General features: G+C 41.9%; 2 protein-coding genes across 2 annotated transcripts; one reads left to right on the forward strand and one right to left on the reverse strand.

Annotated features, from left to right (window-relative positions):
* Nucleotides 1-604: 604 nt before the first annotated feature.
* Nucleotides 605-25,449, forward strand: ift140 (intraflagellar transport 140 homolog (Chlamydomonas)). Its single transcript, XM_069691520.1, has 30 exons — nucleotides 605-707; nucleotides 1,165-1,328; nucleotides 1,469-1,690; nucleotides 1,839-1,960; nucleotides 2,090-2,220; nucleotides 2,644-2,819; nucleotides 3,063-3,154; nucleotides 3,256-3,362; nucleotides 3,596-3,738; nucleotides 3,875-4,078; nucleotides 4,172-4,244; nucleotides 4,344-4,435; nucleotides 4,603-4,730; nucleotides 4,811-4,928; nucleotides 5,085-5,206; nucleotides 5,312-5,447; nucleotides 5,725-5,856; nucleotides 6,496-6,728; nucleotides 20,269-20,446; nucleotides 20,952-21,142; nucleotides 21,249-21,344; nucleotides 21,456-21,588; nucleotides 21,938-22,081; nucleotides 22,229-22,357; nucleotides 22,546-22,728; nucleotides 22,825-23,028; nucleotides 23,231-23,443; nucleotides 23,831-23,997; nucleotides 24,143-24,284; nucleotides 24,449-25,449. Exons 2-30 carry the CDS (start codon nucleotides 1,182-1,184, stop codon nucleotides 24,626-24,628), a joined length of 4,338 nt encoding a protein of 1,445 aa, XP_069547621.1. The 5' UTR covers nucleotides 605-707; nucleotides 1,165-1,181; the 3' UTR covers nucleotides 24,629-25,449.
* tmem204 (transmembrane protein 204) lies at nucleotides 10,369-19,260 on the reverse strand. Its single transcript, XM_069691508.1, has 3 exons — nucleotides 18,081-19,260; nucleotides 17,166-17,321; nucleotides 10,369-11,490 (listed from the first exon to the last, which is right to left on the reverse strand). Exons 1-3 carry the CDS (start codon nucleotides 18,358-18,360, stop codon nucleotides 11,255-11,257), a joined length of 672 nt encoding a protein of 223 aa, XP_069547609.1. The 5' UTR covers nucleotides 18,361-19,260; the 3' UTR covers nucleotides 10,369-11,254.
* Nucleotides 25,450-25,463: the final 14 nt, after the last annotated feature.

Genomic DNA, 25,463 nt, shown 5'->3' on the forward strand with positions numbered 1-25,463 from the left:
CAACAATTAAAGTAGTGTGTAGAGCTTTTTCATTTAGATTTGTGCATAGAATATGACCAGAAACAAGGTTATATGTCAAATATTTTCTCCCACTCAATAACCAAAGACAATGGCATTGAATGCAACAGTTTTCGTGGCATATTCTAACAAAAAAATGAGTTGTGTAAAGTTATATATATCATATGTATAATGTAAACACTTCCTTTTCATGATAAATTACACAGTGTATCACCAATTACACTGAATGAACATGCTGCAGAAAATGTCACGCAACTCTGATTTGTCTGACAACATGGTAAAATATCAGTATCTCCAGCAAATATACTTACAGAACTAACTTCATTATATATATATATATATATATATATATATATATATATATATATATATATATATATATATATGTATATAACATTAACATCCCTCATACAAAAAATATGTATTCACTGCATCAGAAAGATCAGAAATGCTGACATATTTCATTCAGTCAACCGACTGTTTATCCAGCTCTATCTTCGGCAGGCACTCGGACATATTCGTCGTTTTCCGTAACTCCGCCCACTGTCCAGCCCGCGAGGTTGTCAGGGGCAACTGTGAGAGACGCTTTACGCTCACGCAGGAGGCTACACGACAACACGGTCGATGTCTTCAGTCCTTTCGAGTTTTAACAAATAATTTGGCGTTCATTTGAAGAAAGCGACACTGAGGTGGGTCTAAAATGATTAAACAATATCGGTTAACTTGGTTTGACAACAGCAAGGACCAGCCATAAATGCTAACTTTGGCCAGCGTATCTAGCTTAGCTAATGTTAGCAGCTAATTAAAGCTAACTTAGGTTTGTCGTTTGTCACATCATGTGAATGTCGACTGATTGTTTCACGGATTATGGAGAATCCATAACTTCTTTTAAGTCCACTTTATTTATCTTTTATCCATTAGTGAAATAGCTCCATTTAGTCTACTACAAACCAAGTGAGATCATGCAGTAACTTAGACTGTGAATCACTGGATGCTATTCGAGGGTATATTTTAGACTTAACTTGTGATTAATGAACTTTTACAGCATCAATTATCCAAACAGATAAGTATGCACAGATTAATAACCAAGAGTAGTACCGGAGGTTCTACCCAGCGCCCATCTCCTGTTTGTTTGGTCTCATTTAGAGAGGTGCACTGGAGACATGGCGGTGTATTTTGACCACCGTATTAGGGCCCCTGAAAGCAGTGATGTGCCCTTTCAGTTGACCTGGCACTCGGCTCTTCCTGTACTGGCTGTGGCCTCCAGCAGTCCTGCCACTGGAGGCAATGTAGACCTCTACCTGCAGCAGGTAAAGGCTTGGCGTTGATAATGCACTCTTGACAGAAAAGTAGAGGGCTCTCTAACATTTTTTTGCATATGAATATTATCAATCACAGTATACTTATAAAAAATCTTGCATACTTACAACCATCTCTTGTCCATATACAGGGAGAGTATGTGGAGAGCTGCCACGTCGAACGGCCTCACCAGCCCGTAGTGCTGCGCTGGCATCCCACAAAGCCAGTGTTGGCACTGGGCTGGGAGAATGGAGAGGTGGTGCTGCTGACACACCCCTCTGGAGATCAAACAGTCCTTCCCAGCATACATACAGCCTGTATCACACTGCTGGAGTGGAGTAGTTCTGGCAGCCGCTTGGTAACTGGTGATCAAGTGAGTGTGTTGCAATAACTCACTACATACACTTGTGTACATGTCATCTACATATAGTGGTATTCTTAGCCGGTAAGACAGTTTTTAATATGTGATAAACGTGCATTGTTTTTCTTAATATAAATATGGTGTAACTATTTTTCGACAGACTGGAGCTCTGGCAGTATGGAAGGTTGATGCCAGAGGGAGACTTCAAGGAAACCATCTGGTAAAGCATGAATACAACAAACCTCTAACTTGCTGCATCTTCAAACCTGCCTCACCTGGAGAGTAAGTTGCTGGCTATTCTTCCTTTCAAAGTCCTAAAAGTAAGATTAGATTGAAAACATTGTAATATCACTTTTGCCTCTTGATTTAAATCCAGTGTTGCTGATAGTAGGACCTTACTCTTTTTTACAGTGACGTGGCAATGCTCGCTCGGGCATCAGTGAGTGGAGATGAGAGCGCTCTGGACATGTTCAGCTGGAAGGGGGCCCCTCTGAAGATGGGCCCGCAGGAGGGACTTGCATTCTATGTCAGCACTGCAGATGGTAAGAAACTGTTTATTTTTCTCTGAGTTTGGACATGTTTAAGTCAACTCTTGATTTTTAGACACATTGCGTAGTTCATTACATGTCTAATCTCTGTCTGTGACCAACAATTTCCCACAAAGGCAGAACTCAGCATAAAAAAACTTTTTTTTGGCTTCTTTCTATGTCTTACATTGATGGTTCCTCCATTATGGTGCTCTGCTCCATTGTTGAGCAGTTACAATGAAGAGTGGAGGAGTCAAGACAGTCTAAAAGGAGTCCTTCACAGACACATTACAAATCATATGAAATGTAGTTGAAGAAATAAGCCTGTGTTGCTACTGATCTGAAATCCAATCAAATCTCTGCAAAATATGAACATGTGCTCTGAGGCAATAGATATTCTACTTATTACATTTTTAACTTGATCTTCTTTTTGTATAGGCAAAGTTCATAGCGTGGATGAGCAGTGTAAGACGAGCATACTTCTCAGTGTTGAGGGCTCCATCAAGAAGCTCTTCTATATTGAAAAGAAAGAGGCCCTCGCAGTGATCACAGATACCCTCATGTTGTCACAATACACTCTGGGACCTGAGGGTGGAGCACAAGAGTTCATGAAGGTATCGCAAAATATTTAAAACAATGTCCATCTAATCTGTTTATAGGTTGTTTTTTTTCAAATAGTTGTCTTAACTTGTATTCTTATATTTTTTCTACAGAAATTAGCCAATAAAATATTATTGCACTGAGCAATGTCATAACTAGTTAAATTTTTCTTCAACTGCATATTTTTGTCCATGTTTTTTTAATGTCAGGTCTGTACTAATACACAACCTTGTATGTGAACATGTTTTTCATGAAAGGTTAAGTTGAGCAGCAAGTCTGGGCAAACCATAGACATTGTTTGGACGAAGAACAGCCTCCTGATCACAGCGACAGGGGAACAAATCATCAGGTCAGCATACACATAGTGCTTTTATACATATCCATACCTATTGGAAACCGAAGTAATAATCTGCCCCTCGATTTTTTATTTTTTTTTAAATCTTTTTTTAGGCTGTGGGACCTGGAGAGAGATGACAACTATGTTCTGTCTCTTGACGAGAATGTGGGGTTTGAGAGGGGAGAGATGATCAACTGTGTGTCATACTGTGCAGGAAAAGGTAACTGTGAAGTGTCTGTTGTAAAAAAATACAACAGGCTTTACAGTCAGTAACATGCCTCCACTTACATTTTCTTATTTCTATAAAGCACTGCTTTTTCTTCACGATCTGTGATTTAAGATGTTTCATTTTACCCTCAATCATATTCCTAAAACGGGAGTAGATACTCTCCGCCTGATTATCAGACTTAAAAAAAACCGAATGTTTTTTATATAACATTGTGGAATCCCCAGAAATCCTAGCAGCTGGTACCAACCATGGGCGCATAGCAATGTGGAGGATGGTGGTGCAGCCAGGCATGACCAGAGGTGACACCAAGGCCCAGTGGAAGCTGCAGACACCCACTGAAATACAGGGAAATGTCACTCAGCTACAGGTTGACCAACATTTACACACCAGTTATATTATTTATAAATTAATATCAGTCACATAGCATCTATATAGCGATGATATTTTTAACAAGTTACGTGTAGTGTTCTGTTCAGAAAGTTCAGCCCGATCTTTCATTTCAGTGGGGCTCCAGTCTGAATCTGCTGGCAGCGAACAATTCCAACACAGTGCTGATCCTGGCTGAGCACGTGATGTCAGCCCACTTCAGCCAGCAGGTGGCAGCAGTGCAGCTTACCCCCTCACAGCTCAGTGTCACTCAGTTCACCTCAGAAGTGCACCTCGCTCTGCAGTCTGACATGCACATCAAGGGAGTGTGTGTTACCAAGGTGAGAGTAGAGATGAAGGCCCAAAATATTGCAAGACAAGCAGAACTTTAAATTGATGGCATGTTAACAGGACTTGTTTTGTCACACCAACAGGACTCGGTGACAGTCTGGAACAGCAAGCAGGTCACTGTGTATGAGCTTTCAGGGAATATTCTACGCAACACAGGTACAACATTTACCAGGAAACTCACTGAACAGTCCAAACAGCATGTTACAGAGGTGACACTGCACTTCATCTCTACGTTCCCGCTTTCTGATTTCCCAGGATCATTTCCTTGTGACTCCCATGTGGTAGCTGTCCATGGCGAGAACCTCTACACTGTGGAACCAAACAGGGTACAAATCCGCACGCCACAGGTATGTCTGCCCGACTTAGAATCCGCTATCCAATATCCGCTTAAACACAGAGATGTGCGTTTTCAAAAGGCACCTCTGAAACTGTTCTTTACAGTTTCAGTTAGAATTTATTTTAAAAGAGTGTAAACACGCATGCAAGTGGTTTATGGGCCCTCTCTTTCCTCTAGGGCACAGTGAAGCAACTTTTGACCTTCTCCAAGGCAGAGGGAAACCCTGTGCTACTCAGTGTGTGTCAGTCTTACCTGGTGGTGGGCACAGACACATCACACATCAGGATGTTTGACCTCTCCAGAAGGTATGACATTTATGCCTTTATGCGTGTGGTGTTTATGTATCTTCAATTTCTCTTTGTTGACATTTTGTATGTCTTTGTAGAGATGCCAAAGCTCACTGCAGTGCGAAGAACCTGGCTGACCAGATTGCCAATCTGGGAGCACTGAGGTCAGTCAAGTGTAACGCCAACGGCAGCCAAATCAGCATCCTAATCTCTCAGGTGAATGAACAATTTACAGTCTCACTTTCCTCCCTGAAATCTTGGATATAATGCACCATATCTGAGGATATGGTGCTTTTTTTTTTCTTGTTTCATACTGTAAATTTAATGTATGATGATATCACAACTGAACTGAATGCAACTCTGTCCTCTCAGGTTAATGGGCGGCCTGATCAAAAAGTGTACTTTTATGATGTTGAGATGGACACTGTTACACACTTTGACTTCTTCACTGGCAGACCGTCCAGTGGCATCTCTCAACCAGAAGAATGTGAAAAGTAACTGAAGCAGCTTTTATCTGTCTGTCTGTCTTTTCTGTGTTTGTTCAAGTTACTTTTTTTTTTTTAATCACATAATTTACATATCTGTTCTGCTTTTTCCAGGAAGCAGTTTCAGGGGACAGAGCTCAGCGGCCGCTGTCCTGTATCTCACTTCTGGGATGAGAGTGAACCTCGTCTTTTTGTTTGTGAGACGGTGCCAATAAGCTCTGAATCCTCATCATGTAGTTTCTTGGATATGGTAAAGACTTCACCTTAACACGGAGGTAGTCTTGTACAGCTCTGTGAGCGAAGGAAGTGCTTGTAACTTTGACTTCTACTGGGCATTTCTGTGTTAAAATAGTATACTCTCAGGCTAAATGGGCAAAAGTGAGACCTAAAACGCATATTAAGTACATATAAATATATATCTATATAGTTGATTTATGCACTTACCAGCAGTCAGTATGTGGTAACTTGTTAAATGATTAGATTAATTTCAAAGCAGTTTGACATTGTGATGCTTTCTGTCCTTTTAGGTGGAAGTGTCAGTGGTGACACTCTTCTGTACACAGGAGCATGGGCTCCTCCTGCAGGACTGCTATCCCAAACCTTCAGGCCTGCAAGCCCTCCTCGCTCTGGATGTGCCCTACTATTATTTTAGCTGCAAGGTGAGGACAGAATGTGTTCTGCTTGTGTGTCGTCTGTTCAGTGAGGGGGGGGGGGGGGCTATTTACAGATGTGGCATTTCTCACTAGGGCGTTGTCGGTTTCTTGTTTGAAATCTGTTATATTTACATATTTATTGTGCTTTCTGCTTACACCAATTCTTATTCTTATGTGAAACCCTGTGTTTGATCTAAAACACCCTAGCTGTTATTTCGGAGGGGTGGTGTCTTTCAACCGGAAGTAAGTGTCTGTCCCATACAGTTTGTAGAGAAAGCGTCGGTGTTTTTGACTCCCAACGTCCAGCAGCTGTGATCGTGTATTCCTTGTGATGCATTTCAGCAAAAATGTTAATACTGGCTCGACAAAATTAGCAGCACAAATGCATCCGTGAAATATTTAGAGCTCGTAATCTGTGTCCAATTCCTAACGCACTTGTCTTGAAGAATAGATTTGTTCTGTGATGTTTTGTTGTTTGGTTCGTTCTGCCTCCTCCCCTTCACCCAATGCCCATGTTTTCCCCAAGATTTTGGTCTTTTTAAAAAAATTATTATTATTGTGATCCAACTTAACGACGTGCTTCACTTTTTACTGGCCCCGAATCACATGCTTACTGACACTGAGACCTGGTCTGACACTCCTCAGCCAGGTGAGAGGGACTCTGGGTTGCCGGAGGTCTCATCGCCTTCACACCAGACACAGCCAGCACCAGGGTCGCCCGTCCAGTTCCCCCAAATGGTGTCCAGGCGAGCTCTCAGAGACTTTGTGGGCCTGGAGAACTGCGAGAAGGCCACCCGTGACGCCATGCTCAACTTCTGCTTCTACCTGACCATTGGTGACATGGATGAAGCCTTTAAGTCCATCAAGCTCATCAAGAGGTAGGACTTCAGTACGAGCACATTATTTGTCAGCTCAGTGGGGTTTGCAGAGAGAGGAGACATGCAGGATGACAAACCCTTGGAGAACACCTCCTCCCTGTTTGATCATTGTCATCACATCCCCACCAGTCTTTTCCACAGGGGCTTTAGTTCAAAGGGAAGCATTGTTACACAGCCTTGACTCTTCTCAGAAGGCTCCACAATAGTTAAGAGAGCTGCAACAAATTGCTTTTGACTTCTATAAAACATGAGGTATTGTTGGCACTTGTCTTTCTTCACTCCTCATTTCACTCAGCACATTAGACTGTTAAGGTCAAACTACCACAATAGTACTGCAACCTTAATTCTGTCTAAATGGTCTGTACTTGTATAGCGCTTTATCACCTTTCGGTCTCAAAGCGCTTTAACATAGTTTTCCCATTTACTCGCTAATGAGACAGATCACCGTGCAAGGTGCTGCCATCAGGAGCACATTCACACACCGGTAGCAATTTAGGGTTCAGTGTCTTGCTCAAGGACACTTAGGCATGTGGACAGGAGGAGCGAACCACCAACCTTCCGATTAGTGTTCAACCCACTCTACCGTCTGAGCCACAGCCTCCCTAGAAATGTTATGATGCCCCTCAAGCTCAGATATTAAGTCTCTAAACAATAAGAGCATTTTAAATGTTGACACCTGACACATCAGTAAAAAATATGATCTTTAGAAAGGCTGGTAACATTTTTGAATCCAGTTTATACATCATTTAATAATATGTCATTTTGAACTCTGCTGTTCTGACCAAATTAGATCCACCCAAGCCAAACCTTTATTTGTTTATGTAAGTACATGAAACAGATTTTATAACACAGGACATGATTAAGAATTTTTTGTGTGTCTGTGCGGAGGGAAGGAACTCTTCAATGTGTACATATGTGACTGTTTCTGTATGGGTGTGTTCTGAGGGGATGTACTTTTCTAAACACATTCTGAGTCACACACCCAAAAGGTCCCACTGCCAGTTTGGTCCAAAAGGACATTAAATCATGTCACTAAAAAGATCTTAGGGAAACTTATCTGGGATTTTTAGCAATGACCTGGTATTATCTTTTGGAGAATACATGATTTGGAGCACTCGTTCAGAATTCTACTGTCGTGGTGCTTTCGCACGTACAAACATTACGCAAATGGGAAAAAAAGTGTATTCTACTGGCCGGATATTCCAGAGTTTGATAGGCCTGATGACAGCTTTACTAAGTTCCTCATTGATGGCTATTTTTGCTGCTCCTTATTTTTTTTAAGGATTGGTATTGTGTTTGATTCCCGCATATCTCCGCCCACAGGAATATGCATTTCCTGCAGCCATAACCTGTATCTTCTGGGACTCGTCTCTGTGATGTAGATCTTTGAATCAACAGAGTTTCTCACAAGTCTCGAGTTTGACTCAGGAACTAGAAGTTTATCTCCTATAGTACATGTAGTTAAGGTCATATCCTAAAATATCTGTTTGAGACACTAGAGCCAATATACCTGTTTCCCTCAGGGCCTGTTCAGACCCGGTGGTATCACATCACATCACAAGTGGACGGCTCTCTGATCATACCTGGCATTGTAATGTGTCTTCGCATGTGCCTCGCGTGACCATGCACATAACACAAGTTAATAAACACATGAACATTAACAGAAATATTGAAGAGAGAAAAGTTGAAGCAACAGACATTTAATCAAATGAGACATCCTTGTTCACTTGAGCCTTTTGATGCACCCTCAATTAGACATGTAGGATGTATTTCACATTTGTGAATTTCTAAACGCTAGAGTTTGTAATTCATAACCTGATTAGTATGATTTAGGCTCAGATTATTTCATAAATCCAGCGAGTTTGAGAGGGTTGGGATCTGTGCTGCGGTTGAGAAATGAATTGTGCACGGGGACTCTTCCACAGCTGTGGGTCTGATGTGACTGATGATTACAGATGAGGTAAAGTCAAAGAAAAAAAATAAAACTATACCCAGAGAATTTGGAGAAACAGCCTGTAGTGTATTTAATCACTAAACAGCCACCAGTTCAGTTTGGAAGTAAATCTCTCTTTGCTTTGTTCAACTGCGCTTGGGAGGAAAATTTCTCTAGTACCGAAAAAACAAAAGAAGTCAGTGGTCCCTCAATATGAACCAGAGCAATGTGAACCACCTCCTAATGTGGTCTGAGCAGATTGGATGTCAATGCGTCCTCTATGTATCCTGGTTGCGTCCTGGGACCACCCTGAATGCATGTTAATTCCAGGTGTGAACACTTCATGTGTGCATTAAAGTGACCGATGTGTGGGAGAGTTACATGTATGTGTGAGTTACAAAATCCACTCGATCCCTCTGATAATGTAACCTGGTAGTAAAGTGAATTGTATAGCAGAAAAGGGCCTTAGTGTGCAGTTTCTGTGTATCACTAGGGCATTACTCAGCCTCATCCCTGAATATTTGGAGACTAGTAGAGACAATTATGAAAGCTACAACGCACTTAATCAAAAACGGATATTGTCTGTGTGGAAGTCCCTCGGCCACCCAAAGCAGTGATCAGTGTCAGATACAGGTTGGAATGTCTTATTCTGTCCAGTCTGTGCTGCTTCCTTTCATTCATGTTGTCCTTGACTCAAAGATGACATGCTACAGGGTATCTGCCCATATCAAGGCAAGCTTTGCTTTACTGTTTTTTCTTTTACATTTGCTGTTTGAAAACAAAACTTCCCCTTTCCATCAGGAGCTAAAACACCCGAGGAAGTGTTCAGGCTGAGACTGATATGATGTGCTCATAACTGGCTGTGATACATTTGAACCTCAGGCTCTCAGTTTTTCCTGTTTCATTGGAAAGAATGAAATTCATTGAATAATACTATTGCAGTTCTTCTACTCTGTTAGTTGGTCATTCCTCAAAGAAACTAATACCATAATTCTTAGAAGCAGTCATTACAGTTTGAATTGGAAGTAATGTGTTCCTTGAATATGTGCATTTGCATGAATCCATTTACATCCAAGACTTGTGTCAAAATAACAGCAGGACAATGTTATCCATATAATTCAGGATATTCAATTCTACAACAGCTACTGCAAAACCAAAAAGGGCAAAATCATAATCATACAGGGCTTAACACTCTCGGGCTGATTACTTTGTGGTGTTTTATTCAACATGTTATTAATGATCAATTATGTTTCAGATATTTAGAATGAACAGCTTTCAGTACTTTTCTCTGCACAGAGAGTTTTTATTTCCTTACCGCAGTAGACTAATAGTGTTTTAGGCTGCTGTTCTTTGCACACCAGAAACTTTCAAGAAAATAAGAAAACACTGAATTTACAGAATGAAATCTGCCTGGCAGTGTAAAAACAAGTGTAACTTTTTCCATACAACGTACGCGTTCAGCTTGTTTTAGATTATTCAAAGTGAAAAAATATGCTATTCTCTTATTTCCTGTGTGATTAATTTGCTATGACCATTTACTGTATGGTCACTAGCTCCATCAAGAAATATCTGAGGTGACAACTCAGACAATGCAAACTGACTCTTAGCAAACTAATTTGTTCACTCTTGACCTTGGGAACACGGATCTGTGATCAAATATTGGAAACGCAACGTTAACTTACTGCAGCTTTGTGCTTTCAGAGTATACAGTGTGTACCACAAGCGAGCAGAGTTTTATATGGAAAGCATCACAGAACATGAAATATGTACTGTATGTCATTCCAAATTGCAATTCAGCAGCAAAATAGTGCCTAAAAATGTCAAATTAATTCACGTACATGAATTAGCAGGTCATTTATCTCTTTTATTTTTCTTGTTTCAAGAGTAGAAATATTCATGTGGCAATGAGTCATAGAGTGAGAATTTACCGTCATGTTTTTTGGTAGTTAATTTGATCAAATGATCACCTTATGAACGTTGCTGAAGTTGAGTGGCTCCTGTGCTTTTACCTTGTTAGTTTACCTATACTTGCAACATAAATCATTAATATTAATATGTAATAAAATTATAATAAGTTTTAAAAGGATGGAGACAAATATGAGGTATTCTGACATTATAATTTCAACATGTTTCATCATTTGGAATTTATAATTATGCAGGAAACCATTTAATAAGTGTGCATTCAACAGAATAGGTCAAGTTCCAGCTTGATCTTTTCATTCGGATGTTTTATAAAAGACAGCCCTAATCCAAATTTCATACCAGCCACCAATTAGCTCCTGCAAGCACGAATACATGAAACATCATACAATATTTAAACATGTCTGGAACTTCAGGGCTGATTTATACATAGTTAAATATGGGACTTTTGTGCACTAAGCAGCAAATTATTTCTGATAGCTTTGTTTATAGTGGGTGAAATACAATTTCAGGTACATGTTATTCCAGCTGTTGTAGAGCAACAGGAATGTCTTCCTCTGTTGAGAGTCACACTGCAGGCACAAAGCTGGAATAAAACACGAAGAGTTGGGAGCTGAGTCTTGTCACTGTAGTCCGTTACTCCTTATTGGCTCAGCTCGTGAGGTCTCGTGGCTCAACAGGGCGACTCCACGTAGTCATTGTCGAGACGTGGGTGAAAAGGTGAGCGACTGATGATTATAACTCGTGGAGCGAGGCAGTCATCGCGGCGGTGTAAAATGTTCCAGATGAGCATGGCTGCTGCCATTGTGGCCAGCAGGCAAGCAGCTATGTCCAAGTAACAAGAGTAGGACAGGTGTGTGTAGGGTCCAATCCTGTAGAAGGTCACAAGTCCAATCACCAGCACAAAACCTACATGGGAGGGAGGACAGTTAGAAAAAAATCTCAATCTTTTACCAATATATCATGTCCCTTTTGGGCTACCGTAGAAACATGGCAATGCAATATGGCGCGGTCCGTGGAGGAGGACCTGTTCACTATGTGGACATGAAGGGCTCATTATAAGGTAGCGAAAACACAATGATTCTTAGTTCTCTGTAAATATACACTTATATATATATAAATATGAACATTATATTCCATTTCTGCCAACAGATCTCCTTTAATCCTACATAATGAACCTTTAATGGTAGAACGAAAAGTTAAAGTAGACAAAACTAGACTAAAAGTTAAAGTCAGAGTCCTTACAATTCATCCTGAGGTAGACATAAATTGCAAATTGTATGTGCCAAAAAAAAAAAAAAATTCATTTGAATTTTCTTCTCATGTTTTATGACATTTTAGTCATAGCAATTTAAACTGGTAACTTTTTTCACTTTTCTGAGTAAACTAACCTAAAGAATGTTTCCTTTTCTGTGATGTATGTTCTCGTTCAGTTTTTCTTGGATATTCAGAAAACCCCAGTTTTAAATTTGATAAACAGACTCCATGGCTTCATGTGTAACTAAAGTATCCCAGTGGCTTTTTGAAAACCCACATGCTCACAATTAGACATCCATCCCTGCTGCTCTGTGTTTCACAGTTCAGCTGGAGCTCTGTGTGGGGCCTTTGAATTGGGAAACCTGTTTCCTCCTAGGAAGAACTTCAGATCTCTAGATTAAAGCACTCAATAGTGTAAAAATATCAGAGCGTGACTGTGTGCTTGGAATAGCCTTTGAGATGTTTAATGTCCTGATTTCTTTGATTCACATAGTTAACCTCACGCAATGAAGAACTCCTGCTTGCATGCGAAGGTAGAAAGCCACTGCCTTCAGTTCCATGCTGTTTCTTTGATCTTTGTTTTATTGAAAGCATCAACATTATTCAGTGTCTCCATAGTCCGCACCTTTCCTCCTTCTCTCCCATTAGATACATACAAAAGCTATTTAAGTATTCCTTTGTCGATTTCTCACTACATTCAGGTGTGGTCTGGAGCCACTCAAAAGTTAAACAATAATACATGTCTGAAAACTTGCCCCATCCACTGTGGTATAAATACAGTCACCAAAAATAATCACTGGAAACAGGGATGTTAGTGCTTTAGGATATGAATCAGTCCATTTCCTGAAGCAGTCAGTGGCACCAATGAGGGGAATTCATCGAGATTTATTTCTCTACCTCTGCGGTAAGATGGCCGTCATTGTTTTAAGTGAGGATGTGAATAATTGTGTCTGTGTATCATTGCGTATCCCACCGTGTGTACGCTTAAGGAATGCAACTGTTTGCTCAGTCTGTTAATGTTTAACCTGTCTGGCTCCCTTATCCAAGAAAATTAATAATCTCCTCCACAAGTTTCAGCCCAGGGTGAGCTGTGTGAACCTCTTTTTTGGCACCGACTTATCTCAAACTTCCTTACTCTTCTTCCTCTTTCCATCCTTCCTTCCTTCCTTCCCTCCTCGCCACACCCTGAGCTTCAAGGTTTATATATTTGCTGGACATTTGATAACATCTGTCACAGAGATCTAAATAAGTCTTATATTAATTGTAGGTCTTAGACATTTATTTGGCTCCTTTGTTTCCCCCCCCCCCCCCCCCCCCCCCCCCCCCCCCCCCCCCCCCCCCCCCCCCCCCCCCCCCCCCCCCCCCCCCCCCCCCCCCCCCCCCCCCCCCCCCCCCCCCCCCCCCCCCCCCCCCCCCCCCCCCCCCCCCCCCCCCCCCCCCCCCCCCCCCCCCCCCCCCCCCCCCCCCCCCCCCCCCCCCCCCCCCCCCCCCCCCCCCCTTCCACTTAGAAGCGTCTTTGATTGATTTGACTCATTTGACTAATGTATCTGGATGCCTTTAGTCATTGTTGTCAGCAGGAATCTAGTGAGCCACAGACTAATAGGAAAACAGTAACTCCTTTTGGAGCCAGGTTTAAAATATTTAAATTAAGACCCACAGTTTCTCAAAATCCAAAGAAATTAGAATGATATGATCTACTGGGCCCATTCAGAAAAACATTCCCGGAGTTGAATCCAGGGGTGAAACAGTCAGTGTTGGGATTTCAACCTCCACCGGCCGAGACTGTTAAGATCTGTTAAGATCGCGCTCTGTGGAGCTTATTACTGTTATTCCACACTCTCGCACTCTACGAGCAATTGTAGGACAATTTGGCACGTCTGAAAATCAAAACATTCCAGAGAAAGAGTGCAATGGGTAAAAATATCTCCATTCATTCACAACTGAAGCCCATTCACTGACTGAGAAGGGGAGGGGAGTAGCAGGAATGGGGAATGGCTTGCTGAATGGTGGAGGCCTGTACAACCGTCTGTACTCGGATAAGACAGTTTGACTTGAGTGTGAAATTTGAAAAGAAAAGCCACCATTTATCCATCTTTATTCTCAGGAACTATGGCTACAGCTAACAATTATTTTGTATTATTCATGAATCTGATTATTTTCTGAATTCATAAATTAAATCATGGATAATGCCCATTTAATTTTCTAGGACTCTGAGGAAGTTTTAGATTGCTTGTTTTGTCCAACCAACAGCTCAAAAACTCCAGAATATTCTTTATACATTGAGACAAAGAAAGACTACGACACAAACAAAGTATTGATGTTCTGCTTTGAGAGACTTGAACATGGGAATATCTAGTATTTTTTTTTCAGTGTTTTCAGTGCTGGCAGTGTTGACTGATGGACGACAATGTCGGGCTGTAGGTTGGTTGGCCTAGCAACCATTTGGCCTGGACTGCAATACCTCGATAAACATTGGATGGATTCTAATGACATTTGGTACAGATATCCATGATGCCCAGATGATGAATCCTGGTGACTTATGTTACCCCCGGACTTTGCATCTGCCACGGCTAATACTTTACATTTTTCACTTGTCCAAATATCTCAAGGGGAGAATCTTAATGATGCAAAGTTGTCCACAGCGCTAGTTTCTCAGCTGTATATTTTTTTTGTGTGTGTGTGTGTGTGTGATAATTTGCTAATGTTAGCATGCTCTCATGCCAAACTTAGTTGGTATACATAGTGCACATTCCTAAATGCCAGCATGTTAACATCGTTGTGTGCATATTTGCATGCTGACACAAGAATTCAGCTCAAAGCACTACTATGTTTATGAGGCTCTTGATCTTGAAAAATGTTGCAACTATCTTTTTCTGTGGCTGTAGTTCATAATCTTGGACTTCAAGTATGTGTTAGCCAGAACGTCAAGAATCAGAGCTCCTTCTCCAACCTTTGACAAACACACTGCTGTTAACTCCTATTAACTGACAAATTAATGCTTGTAAGGTCAAGATTAAACTTCCATAGTTAACTTTCTTCATGACAATGGAGCAAACATCTGATAAAGATGTGATGTTTTGTAGACGCGACGTTCTGGAAGAAGCTAGTAAGGACCTTGAGTTGTTTCAACAACCTTTTATCATAGTAATATCATAATATTCTAACAACAGCTGAACTATTTCAAGATCTAAACAAACCAAATCAACGATATTTGCAGAATTACAGACCCATTTTTCCTGTGTGTAACTCAGATTGTCCACACAAGGTTTCATGTTAATCATTTTACTGCTTATGAATATTCTGTTTTTTCCCGGGTCATCTTGGCACTTTGTCGACAATAGATGGTGAGAGAATAAATGTGGAAGATGAGATTTTTCCACAGAGCATATTTGTTTTTAGATGTCAGGGAAGTAGGTGTGTTTCTTTTAAAACAAAGAAGTTTATTTTGCCACTGTCTTTGTTCATCATGCTTTGGTGATATGACTTCTTTGTAACTGAGGTTTTGGCTCATGGAGCTGTCTTATACTGGAAAATTCAGTAACCTTGGGTGGGTCTCAATCCTCTCACCAAGCTCTTAGATAAAAGCCGTCTTCCCTGTTGCAGTGTGTGTTGAATACACCATTGATAACGAGGAAGTTCCTTATTGGCTGCTGTACTCTTAGACATTCTGTCAACATAGACATAAAAGCTCAGGCCGTTTATTTAGGCTGAGGCAATTCCCACCCTGCTGTCATGTGTACCAAAGAACATTTCTATACCAAAGCACACCACACACAATCGCAACACGCTTAACATACACAAACATGTGTGTGCACATAATCCCTCCTGCCACTGCACACACAAACACACAGTCCCCGTCGAAAAAACTGTCTTTCCCGTCGTCCGTTCCCCCTCCCCTCTTTTTCCTTCTTCAGCTCAGCGGTTTGCATAACAGGTAGTCACAGACATTTCCTCGTCCTGAGTAGGGATATCCTGGCGCCCGACAGTCGCTCCCTGGCTCGCTGCAGCTCAGGCCCATGGATTCTGGACTAAGACTAAATTTAGACCCAGAGCAGACCCCCTTCATGCTGTTCTGATAGCAAGCAGTTGAGCAACCACAGCACACAACACAACACACTTCCTCATCAGGGGCACTGGGACAGGCCGATGCCAGCCAACTCTTAATGTCGTGGGGTGAGATGGATGGATGGGTGTTCTTTGTGGAGGAGGGGTTTTGTTTCCAATTCTAATTAATCCTAATTTCTGTTTGCTGGTTTCTCTATTGTCTTCTCTCTCTGTTTTGGCTGGTGTGTTGTTTCATTCGGGGTTTTTTAGAACACTTTTGTCTCTTGATACTGCAACCAGAAACACTGCCTTTAGAAAACCACGTTTGCGAAATACAGAAAAAAACTGCTCTTGGATAGTTGTAAAATAAATTAAATCCATGTTTTCTTCCACTTCTATGCAGTGTGCATGTTTTGACTGTAGACTGTATATAAAAGTGGGCGTAGCCTCTGGGTCTGAAAAAATGAGGCCGATGTGGAAATACCTTAAACTGCAATACTACCAAGTGCCACTAGAGGTTGGCTCCAAAAAGCCTCTGGTCATTTAATTTCTCTCAGTCACAAGTTGTTTTTTGTGTTATTCGCTAAAGTCACTCGGTCTTATTAGTTTTCGGAAAATAATGATGTCATTAATCCGAAAATAACCCTCAAAAATACTTTTGGGGGAAATGGGGGGCAGATTGTCTGTTTGATTGACAGGCCTGTCAGGTTTCTGCTGTACGTGGGCGGGGCATAGTTTCCTCGGGTTTCCAATCAGATAGAGTTATATCCACTGCTCACCAGATTGTCCAAATATGGTCACTTCTCACTCCAAACCGCTCTGAACTAGCAAGATGGCGACAGCCAAAATCCGAGCTCGAGGCTTCACAACAGTAGTTCACAAACCAATGGGTGACGTCATTGTTGGTTGGTTTTGACACATTGTCCCCATGTTATTTAGATTTACCGTGGATGTGGATTTAAATTTAGTCAAATAAAATCACCTACCAGGCGTTTTAAAAGAAATCCAGGTATAATTTTTTTCTGGCTAAAAACAAAGGTAGAGGTTGGCTGCCTTTTTTGGTGTCGGTAAGTTTTAGCGGTGACTTCCTGCAGTATTTGAAGCTCAGAGTCCAGCTCCCTCTCTGATTTTTATGTCACCGACAGGTAACACATAAATTTTGCTCTGCAGCATCTGAATTTCTATCTCGGTCAGAATATGTAAAATATTACAATGTCTGCTCGAAGGATACTTTATGTGCGAGGTGCTTTAAACAAACAGGCCGTAGGAATGCTGGTACTCACTGGCTAGCTGGAAGAGTGCAGCGATGGCCTCCTCCCACCACTGGGATTCCTGCGTGATGATGGGCAGCTCCATGAGGCCCAGAAGGAAGATCAGCTGACCGGCAGTCAGGGCCACTGTTGCCATCAGGTTACATGCTCGCATCATGTTGAACTGCACTTTAAGGACCAGAAGAAAAGTGGTGTCATATTTCTTGACGTAAAAGTGTAAATTGTATACACATGACAAGCTACAGTAGATAAACCTGAAATGAGTGGTGTTGGTCTTCTGATAACATGTCTGGGCCTCGAAGTGCACCTTTAAACTTTAGGGGAGATATAGTGTACATTTTTTGCAAAGTGGCATTGACAATTGCTTTTATTTTATGAATGGTGAGGCCCTTTGTTAGTAGGCAGCGCTGCCCCATTGTGCCCAATAAAGCTGGCCAATGGAGCGTCAGCATTTCCCAGACTTGTTCTTGGATGGCAACTAAGCCTAATTTAATTTCAGATCCATCTTTGTCTGAGTGTTTATTAAGATACTGAAACTTAAGTTGGTGGCATTATTGCCAACAAAAATAACTGGACTTTTAAATGCAGTACATCCCATAAATTCTTGACTGGCTGCCACTGGCTAATGTTTACACTGATGCCTTATATAAACATAAAGTTAAGAACTTAGAGTCAACATATGGATGCAGTGGTGGTGCCCCTGACAGTGAAATTCTAAAGCAGTGTGTTTTCATATGGAAAGGGGAAAAAAAGAGTGCCACATGACACCGGACACAGAGACACCCCGAGTATTGCTTATGTTTCCGTTAAGAACTACAGTACTACGTCTAGAATCTATCAACCAGCCAACAAGTTGGATTAGAAAGATATTAAACACGTTCATGTTATTTTGGGAAAGTAGACATGTAAAGTTAGATGCAAACTTACATTTGACAGTGCTGCGAGATTCTTGGTATCCTGCATAATCAGAGCCCCATCCGAGGCCTTCACACTGCCTCTGTGTCCCCTGCACCTTTCTCCCACCCTGGAAGTCATCGCGGCCCTTTTCCCCACCAGTGGGGCACATCCTCCATAGTCCCACGCTCCGCTTACGTCCGTCCTCCAGAGCCTGCAGCACCCAGCTGGGTGTGAAGGCTGCAACATTGTTTAAGACCAGGGACAGCAGGGCTACCGCCACCGCTGCCGCCACCAGCCTCTGCACGGCCATGCGACGCCCGACGCTCGCCACCTCTCCCCCTCCGTCGTGTCCTTCCTCCCGCTCCTCTTCCTCCTCTGTGTGCTGCCGGCTCCCTTGCCTCTCTTCTGGGCCAGCAGCACTAGCAGTGCTCTGGGCCCCTTGACTCCTGTCCACCTCCTCCGCCACCACCTCCTCCTCTTCTTCCAGCTCGCACAGAGGTGGACTTGACAAGAGTGTCGTTTTAGGGTTTAGCTAAAGAACATCTCCATTCATCCTCATTCAGGAGTTGGAGTCGTAGCAGCAGATCCTCAGCCCTCCTCCTCAGACAGCAATGTGGGTACGTGGGGATTAATCCAACTGGCACCGAGGTCCATTCCAGTGGCTCTGGCTGGCTGCAGCTTGACTCTTGAATCTCAGTCTTTGCTTGATTTTGTCCCCTTTTTTTTGTCTTTGTACTTGATCTTCTCCTTTTCCTTTCTTCAGTGCTTTGCTTATTGCACTCGTCTGACTTCTGTGTGTGCAGCTGTGGAGATTGTTTTTCTTTTTTTTTTTTTTTCTTCTTCTCAGCAACTCCACATAGCTTTCGGAGGAGTACAGATGAAAAAAAGAAAAAAGGCGTAGATTCTTTGAATAGTGTTGCTAGGAGCTGACTCGTCGGTGGCTTTACTTAGGCTACCCGAGACTGACTTTCGACTTGAAGAGCCCCTGCTGCCTGACTGGAACAAGAAGTCCTCGAGCCCACCTCCCTCTGCTTCTTTCGGTCTCTCTCTCTTTCACACACAGTTTCTCTGCAAATCCTTGAGGTCAGAGTTGAAATGTGGGGGAGTTGCCGTTCATCATACTCCGAGACATCAGTTTGCAACTGTTGCAAGCTTTAAACAGACAGCTCCCTCCTTCGTGATCACATTAAATATGTGCGTGTCAGTGTGTTTGTGTGTGAACATGTCCAAAAGACCCCCTTCAGACGTCACTGCTTGGTGTATTCTTTTGTCTGGAGACCAGGGGGCGTTCGCTAAAGTCCTCTCTCTCGTGCGCAACAAACACATTGGCCGCCACAGCCAGCCAGCAACAGGATGTGTTTCCTGAGAGGAAAAGAGGATGGGAAGAGAGGCCAAATGCAGACCTGTTTCTTCTCTTGTCTTTCCTTTTCTGGCTCTCCAGATCTCGCCGCTCTGTGTGCTGCAAGCTGGACTTTTCTCATCATTTTTTTTTTTTTTTTTTTTTTTTAAATATCTCACTCTTTCTTTTCAGGGCTGGTTTTCTGTGACCATATAGAGTACGATTTTGGCCGACACACTCTGCTCTTGCTTTCTTCTTACTTCACTCCCTCTTATAGCAGGGCCCCTAAAGATTTGGGGTATTTCCTGTTGCCTAACTTTAATAATCAGCCCACATCTGTATCAGTTAAAGCACGGAGCAGGGAGGGGACGCAAATAGAGACCAGATGGCTGTGGAATCTTAAATTTGGAATTGCAGCTGAAGTGAAGGGGGTGATTTACGTCAGCAAGACAAAGGGAAAAAAATAGGAAAGACAAAGAATGATAAGCACGCCTCTTTCTGTGTGTTTAAAGTTCCACAGTTGGCATGTGCTCATTGATGAGGTTATACTTATATCAGTATGTATAATACTAGAGTACTAGAGATTTGGCTGGTGAGACCTATTGGTATTTACATACATTTATTTGGGTCCGGTTTGTCACCATTTTCACATGTATTTTTGTCTAATAGGGTCTGAAAATATAAACCTAAGCTGAACCAGAAATGACTTGGGAAATTCTTTGAACATGTACCAACGGTGTATTTTTTTTTTCAAACAGGAAATCTCTTATCGGATGTAGCTACATGTTTGCAACTGTTTTCACTTTTTGAATAACAAAATACCAGTGCAATGAGCCACACATCACCCTTGCAAACAAGCCCTTTCTCCTGTCTCCGTAGTAAAGCGGTGTGGGAAAACATGGCACGGATGTGTGTAAAAACCCGCCGGCTGGATGTGGCACGCGTGTGCCTTGGGAATATGGGAAATGCCAGGGCAGCAAAAGCACTGAAGGAAGCGGAGGCCGAGCCCGAATCAGAAGCCCGAGTGGGGATGTTGGCCGTTCAGCTCGGCATGCTGGTAAGGTATTCCAGTGTAAACGACTGGTGAGACGTGCCTCATTCACAGTCTGACGTGTGCCCATTTTTTTTTTTTTTAAACTAGTTTAAAGAAACTGCACAAAGTGTTATTTCTCTCTTTTAAGTTTTAGTTAAACTTTCAACCTTCCATGATGTCTTTTTGAAATTTGGAAAAAACTAAATGACTTAGATGTGATGTGTAAAAAACAACATACATTGAAAAGCGGACAATGGAGTGAACAGTAAAAAAACAAAGGAAAAAAAAAACAAGATCACAAAAAACTGAAAAATCATTCCTCTACTCCAGTTTATAAAATGAACACAGAGGTTTATTTTATTTTTTTAAATGTGTTTCATAAATCAACCGTTGTCCAAAACACAGTAATACCACATCCTATAATAACACATGCTCTTTTTAGGTTTAAGCGCTTCGCCACCCACAGACCACGGGACTTCCCGGACCGAAGGCATTTATCTTTCCATCATCTTTTCCTGTCTTCCAACAGGAAGATGCAGAAAAGTTGTACAAGTCCTGTCAACGCTATGACCTGCTGAACAGTTTTTACCAGGCCTCGGGCCAATGGCAGCCGGCTCTGGAGACGGCGGAAATTCACGATCGCATCCATTTGCGCACCACCTACTACAACTATGCCAAATACCTGGAGTCCATGGGCGACAAGACACAGGCCCTCGCTTAGTAAGACACACTCTGTGGTTTGACTTAAGGTCAATGATGCAGTAGATTCTGTATCCGGCCATATTTACTACAGAAACCAATTATGATTTTTTTTTTTTTGTTACAGTTATGAGAAATCTGACACACACAGGGTTGAAGTGCCCCGAATGCTGCAGGATGACACGTCGTCTCTACAGACTTACGTTAACAAAATGAAAGACAAGTAAGTCCTTTACACTTTAGCTTGATGGTAAAAGGCTTGTCATGTGCAGGGATATCACCTGACCCTCACACTGCATGCATACACTAAGCTACCATAATTTTATCAATCGAGGAACATCTATAAGTGGTGGGCGCAGTACCTGGAGAGCCAGTCAGACTTGGATTCAGCGCTACGTTTCTATGAGTGTGCTCAGGATTATCTCTCCCTGGTTCGGGTCCACTGCTACATGGGGAACATTCAGAAGGTTTGTATTCAAGTATAACAGTATATAACAGTAATTTCATTTTGAGGACACAGTTTTACTCCTTTTTATAGTGGGTGTAACACTTGAGAATTTAGCTTTCTTTCAAATATACTAAATATAGATGTACATTGTTTGTTCGATGAACCGCCGCAGCAATTTAACTCGTAACTAGTATTTGCAGTTGACCCACAAATATGTACGGCCACAATAAACAGTAACAATAATGTGATTTATAACTACAGTGTTCTATTGTTTTAACTTTACTTGGGGAGGACTAAAATGCTCTGATTAACTGAGAATAGACAGCTTTCAGTTCATAAATGTGACAATGCATTTATTTATTTACCAGGCTTCTGAGATAGCCAATGATACCGGTGACAGAGCGGCATCGTACCACCTGGCCAGACATTATGAGGGCCACGATGACATCAAACAAGCAGTCCACTTCTACACACGAGCCCAGGCCTACAACAACGCTATACGGCTTTGTAAGGTACAGTATCCCACTGTGTATCTGTCAGCAGCCTCAGAAATAAGTCCCTCTGAAGACCCCACATATAGATCGGAATCTTGACTCATTTTCATCGCTGTGCTTTATAGTCTTTTTCAGTGTTTTATTGACTTGCGTGTGTCTGAGCAGGAGAACGGTCTGGATGACCAGCTGATGAACCTGGCGCTGCTCAGTAACCCGGAGGACATGATGGAGGCTGCCTGTTACTACGAGGAGAAAGACACCCATATGGACCGAGCCGTCGCTCTCTACCACAAGGTCGACCTCAACTGTTTTCTCAATGACTGTATTCTGAATTATTCCACAAGGGGGCAGTATTGTAACATATTTAAACTGAGCAAACTTGATGGGGAAAAATTTAAACTCTGCCTAATTTATAGTAGCAATGTGCCAAAATGTGAACTATGTTGTGAACCATGTATGTTTTTATTAATTTCTCTTTTTAGGCTGGTTACGTCTCCAAAGCTCTAGAACTGGCCTTCGCCACCCAACAGTTCTCTGCACTTCAGCTGATTGCAGAGGACCTGAACGAGAACTCTGACCCAGCCCTCTTAGCTCGCTGCTCTGACTTCTTCATCACACATTCCCAGTATGACAAGTCTGTTGAGCTGCTGGTGGCAGCCAAGAAGGTACCCGTGAGACACATCATCGCCAGCCTCCCCATTGATCCGTTCAAATGTCCATACTTACTGTATGTGTGTGTTTGTCTTCACATTTTTATCCAGTACCATCAAGCCCTGGAGCTGTGTGTGACCCAGAACCTGACTATCACAGAGGATCTGGCTGAGAGAATGACTGTGACTGATTCAAAAGACTTGTCAGAGGAGGCCCGCAAGGAGCTGCTGGAGAAGATAGCCGACTGCTGCATGCGTCAGGGCAACTACCACCTGGCCACTAAGAAATACACACAGGCAGGCAACAAACTCAAGGTAATAATGTGGTGTGTGTGTGTGTATAAACACTGGAAGTACTCTCTGAAAGTAAGACGAGTGACATATTTAAACCATCTGCTCTGTCAGTCTGATGTTACATGTTTTAGTAACATGTGTAATGCATACACACTAATATGTGAACACGGTGAATATATGAGTCTGAAATCTTAAAATGTTTTATTGTGTTTCTTTTGAACAGGCAATGAGGGCTCTCCTAAAGTCAGGCGACACGGAGAAAATCATATTCTTTGCCAATGTTTGTCGTCAGAAGGAGCTTTTCATTATGGCTGCCAACTACCTCCAGTCTCTGGACTGGCGTAAAGATCCAGAGATCTTAAAGACCATAATTGGTTTCTACACTAAAGGCAGGGCACCTGACCTGCTTGCTGGCTTCTACGAAGCTTGTGCTCAGGTGAGGCAATAGTCCTTACAAAATATCAGTCAATTTCATGAGGCCTATCATCAATTACTTGTGTGGTTTTAAATTGACAGTAAACATTTTGGAGGAAGTTGTTAATTTTTGGGGTCTTAAATTAGCATCTCTAACCCATCATATTAAAGGACTCGGAGAGAAGCAGAAAACATACATGTTTTAAGCAACAGGTTGTTAGTTGTGGTTTTATTTTTGTTACAATAATCTTGAAACAACAAGAAAAATGCTTGAAGGGTTTAGGTGTTAGGTGTACTGTAGTTGTTGTGAGCTTTTGAAAGGTGTTAACAAAAATCCGAATAATATGAGAAAAAGTTAAGACAAAAAGGTGAGATGCCAAATCAATATTGTTTTGTTACCATGGTGAAGGTGGAGATTGACGACTACCAGAACTATGAAAAGGCTCTGGATGCTTTGACTGAGGCTTTCAAGTGTCTCTCAAAAGCAAAGGATGCCTCAACTGGACAACAGGAAGTAAAATTGGCTGACCTGCAGCATAAAATCACCCTCATCAAGAAGTTTGTCCACATACGCAGGTAAGAATACACGTGTTCTTTTTTTATATTAACAAGTTCCTCTTTTTTCCTTGCAGATCAGGTAGGATTTTTTGTGAGAGGGTTTTGTTATCGTCCGTCTCTGACCTTCATTTAAAGTTTCAGTCTTTTCACGTGGTGCCTGCAGGTTGTATGCTGACGACGCTGGTGAGGCGGTGCAGTTGTGTGAAGCCCTGCTGGAGGAGCCGGAGCTGGACCCTGCTGTCAGGGTCGGAGATGCATTTGGTTTCCTGGTCGAGCACTACTGTCAGAAAGGCAACTTCCAACTGGTGACTTCCAGCTTTTTTTAAAGCTTTAATTAAATAAATGAATTAGGGAAAATGAAGACTTCGGTGGACTGTTGAATCATCGTAATATTACAGACCTATGCAGATAAACCCTAATAAGTCCTTGGATTCTCAGCTGTCTATCTTCTTCATAATTTCTTTTCCAGGCCTATCATAAGCTGGAGGAGCTCCAGAGGCTGTTGCCATCGCAGAACGTGAGGTACTACATTAGCCCTGCCAGCCTATCGGCCCTGCAAAAAGAGATGGGTGTACACTTAGATCATGGTGACCGCAGACACAGTGTGAAGGAGGAGGACGAAGTGGAGGAGGACTTAAATGTGTCTTAACTGTGACATTTTTTTTTTCTTTCCATCTTGTCAATGAGTGTACTTTTTCAGACCGGTAACGACTGTGCGGTTGGTTCTGTACGAAACAGAAACATGAAAAGCGCCAGAGTTGCCAAAGTCACATCAGTAAAATGTGCGCAGTGATTGGTTGCAATAGAGGGCACTCGACAATCACACAGTGAGTACTGTGAAGACAAAAAAAATGAAGGGAGAAATTTACACTAAGACCACATCAGGGTATTTTACATTCTCTAAACCTAAAAGGGCAATTGGCCTGAGAGGATGTCTCTTACCTCAGAAAACGGTTTTGACCTGCAAAACAAAATACCTGGAAAACGTGGAGGAAGAAAGGGAAGAAACCCTCCCACAGGTTTCAGTCTAATGCAGATGTACAGTAAGTAACACTCCATATGTATCATCTGCAAAAGGAAGAAAAAACTGTAATCACTTAATGTAGCTCTTTTGTTCAATCTTAAATTATTTTTTACAGTTTCTTTTGTGTTGAATGGGTCAGAGCGATGAACACAGGTTATTGCCTTCAAGCTCAATTTGCCTCTGACTGTTGTTATAAATTTAACCCCAGATCTCACCATGTGGTTTACATACATTTGCTAAAATGTATTTTTATATTCAGATGATGTATTAAATGTAAATTATCCTCTCTGTGTCAAAACTTATATCTTTGTAAAGTATTTTGCAGCTATTTTTGATAACCTGTGATGCCACTTCTACTAGTGACTTAGATTAATAATTGATTGCATTGTTCCTAAACATTGTAAAGTTCCTCTAATAAAACATTTTTCATTAAATTGAATTGTAAGGCTTTATATGGGTA

This window comes from Brachyistius frenatus, unplaced genomic scaffold, assembly GCF_029030835.1.
Source record: "Brachyistius frenatus isolate BFR_SWC_R1_liver_20210118 unplaced genomic scaffold, ASM2903083v1 Contig_11, whole genome shotgun sequence".
Classification (NCBI taxonomy): Eukaryota; Metazoa; Chordata; class Actinopteri; family Embiotocidae; genus Brachyistius; species Brachyistius frenatus.

What these genes read in the sequence shown, in the direction of transcription:
- ift140 (XM_069691520.1), top strand. Translation starts at nt 1,182, where the DNA reads ATGGCGGTGTATTTTGACCACCGTATTAGGGCCCCTGAAAGCAGTGAT. An exon ending in CATGTAGTTTCTTGGATATG is followed by an intron (nt 5,448 to 5,724) that starts GTAAAGACTTCA and finishes CTGTCCTTTTAG; the next exon opens with GTGGAAGTGTCAGTGGTGAC. An exon ending in CCGTCGCTCTCTACCACAAG is followed by an intron (nt 22,358 to 22,545) that starts GTCGACCTCAAC and finishes TTCTCTTTTTAG; the next exon opens with GCTGGTTACGTCTCCAAAGC.
- tmem204 (XM_069691508.1), bottom strand. Translation starts at nt 18,360, where the DNA reads ATGGCCGTGCAGAGGCTGGTGGCGGCAGCGGTGGCGGTAGCCCTGCTG. An exon ending in ATCTCGCAGCACTGTCAAAT is followed by an intron (nt 17,322 to 18,080) that starts GTAAGTTTGCAT and finishes TGGTCCTTAAAG; the next exon opens with TGCAGTTCAACATGATGCGA. An exon ending in TGCACTCTTCCAGCTAGCCA is followed by an intron (nt 11,491 to 17,165) that starts GTGAGTACCAGC and finishes CCTCCCATGTAG; the next exon opens with GTTTTGTGCTGGTGATTGGA.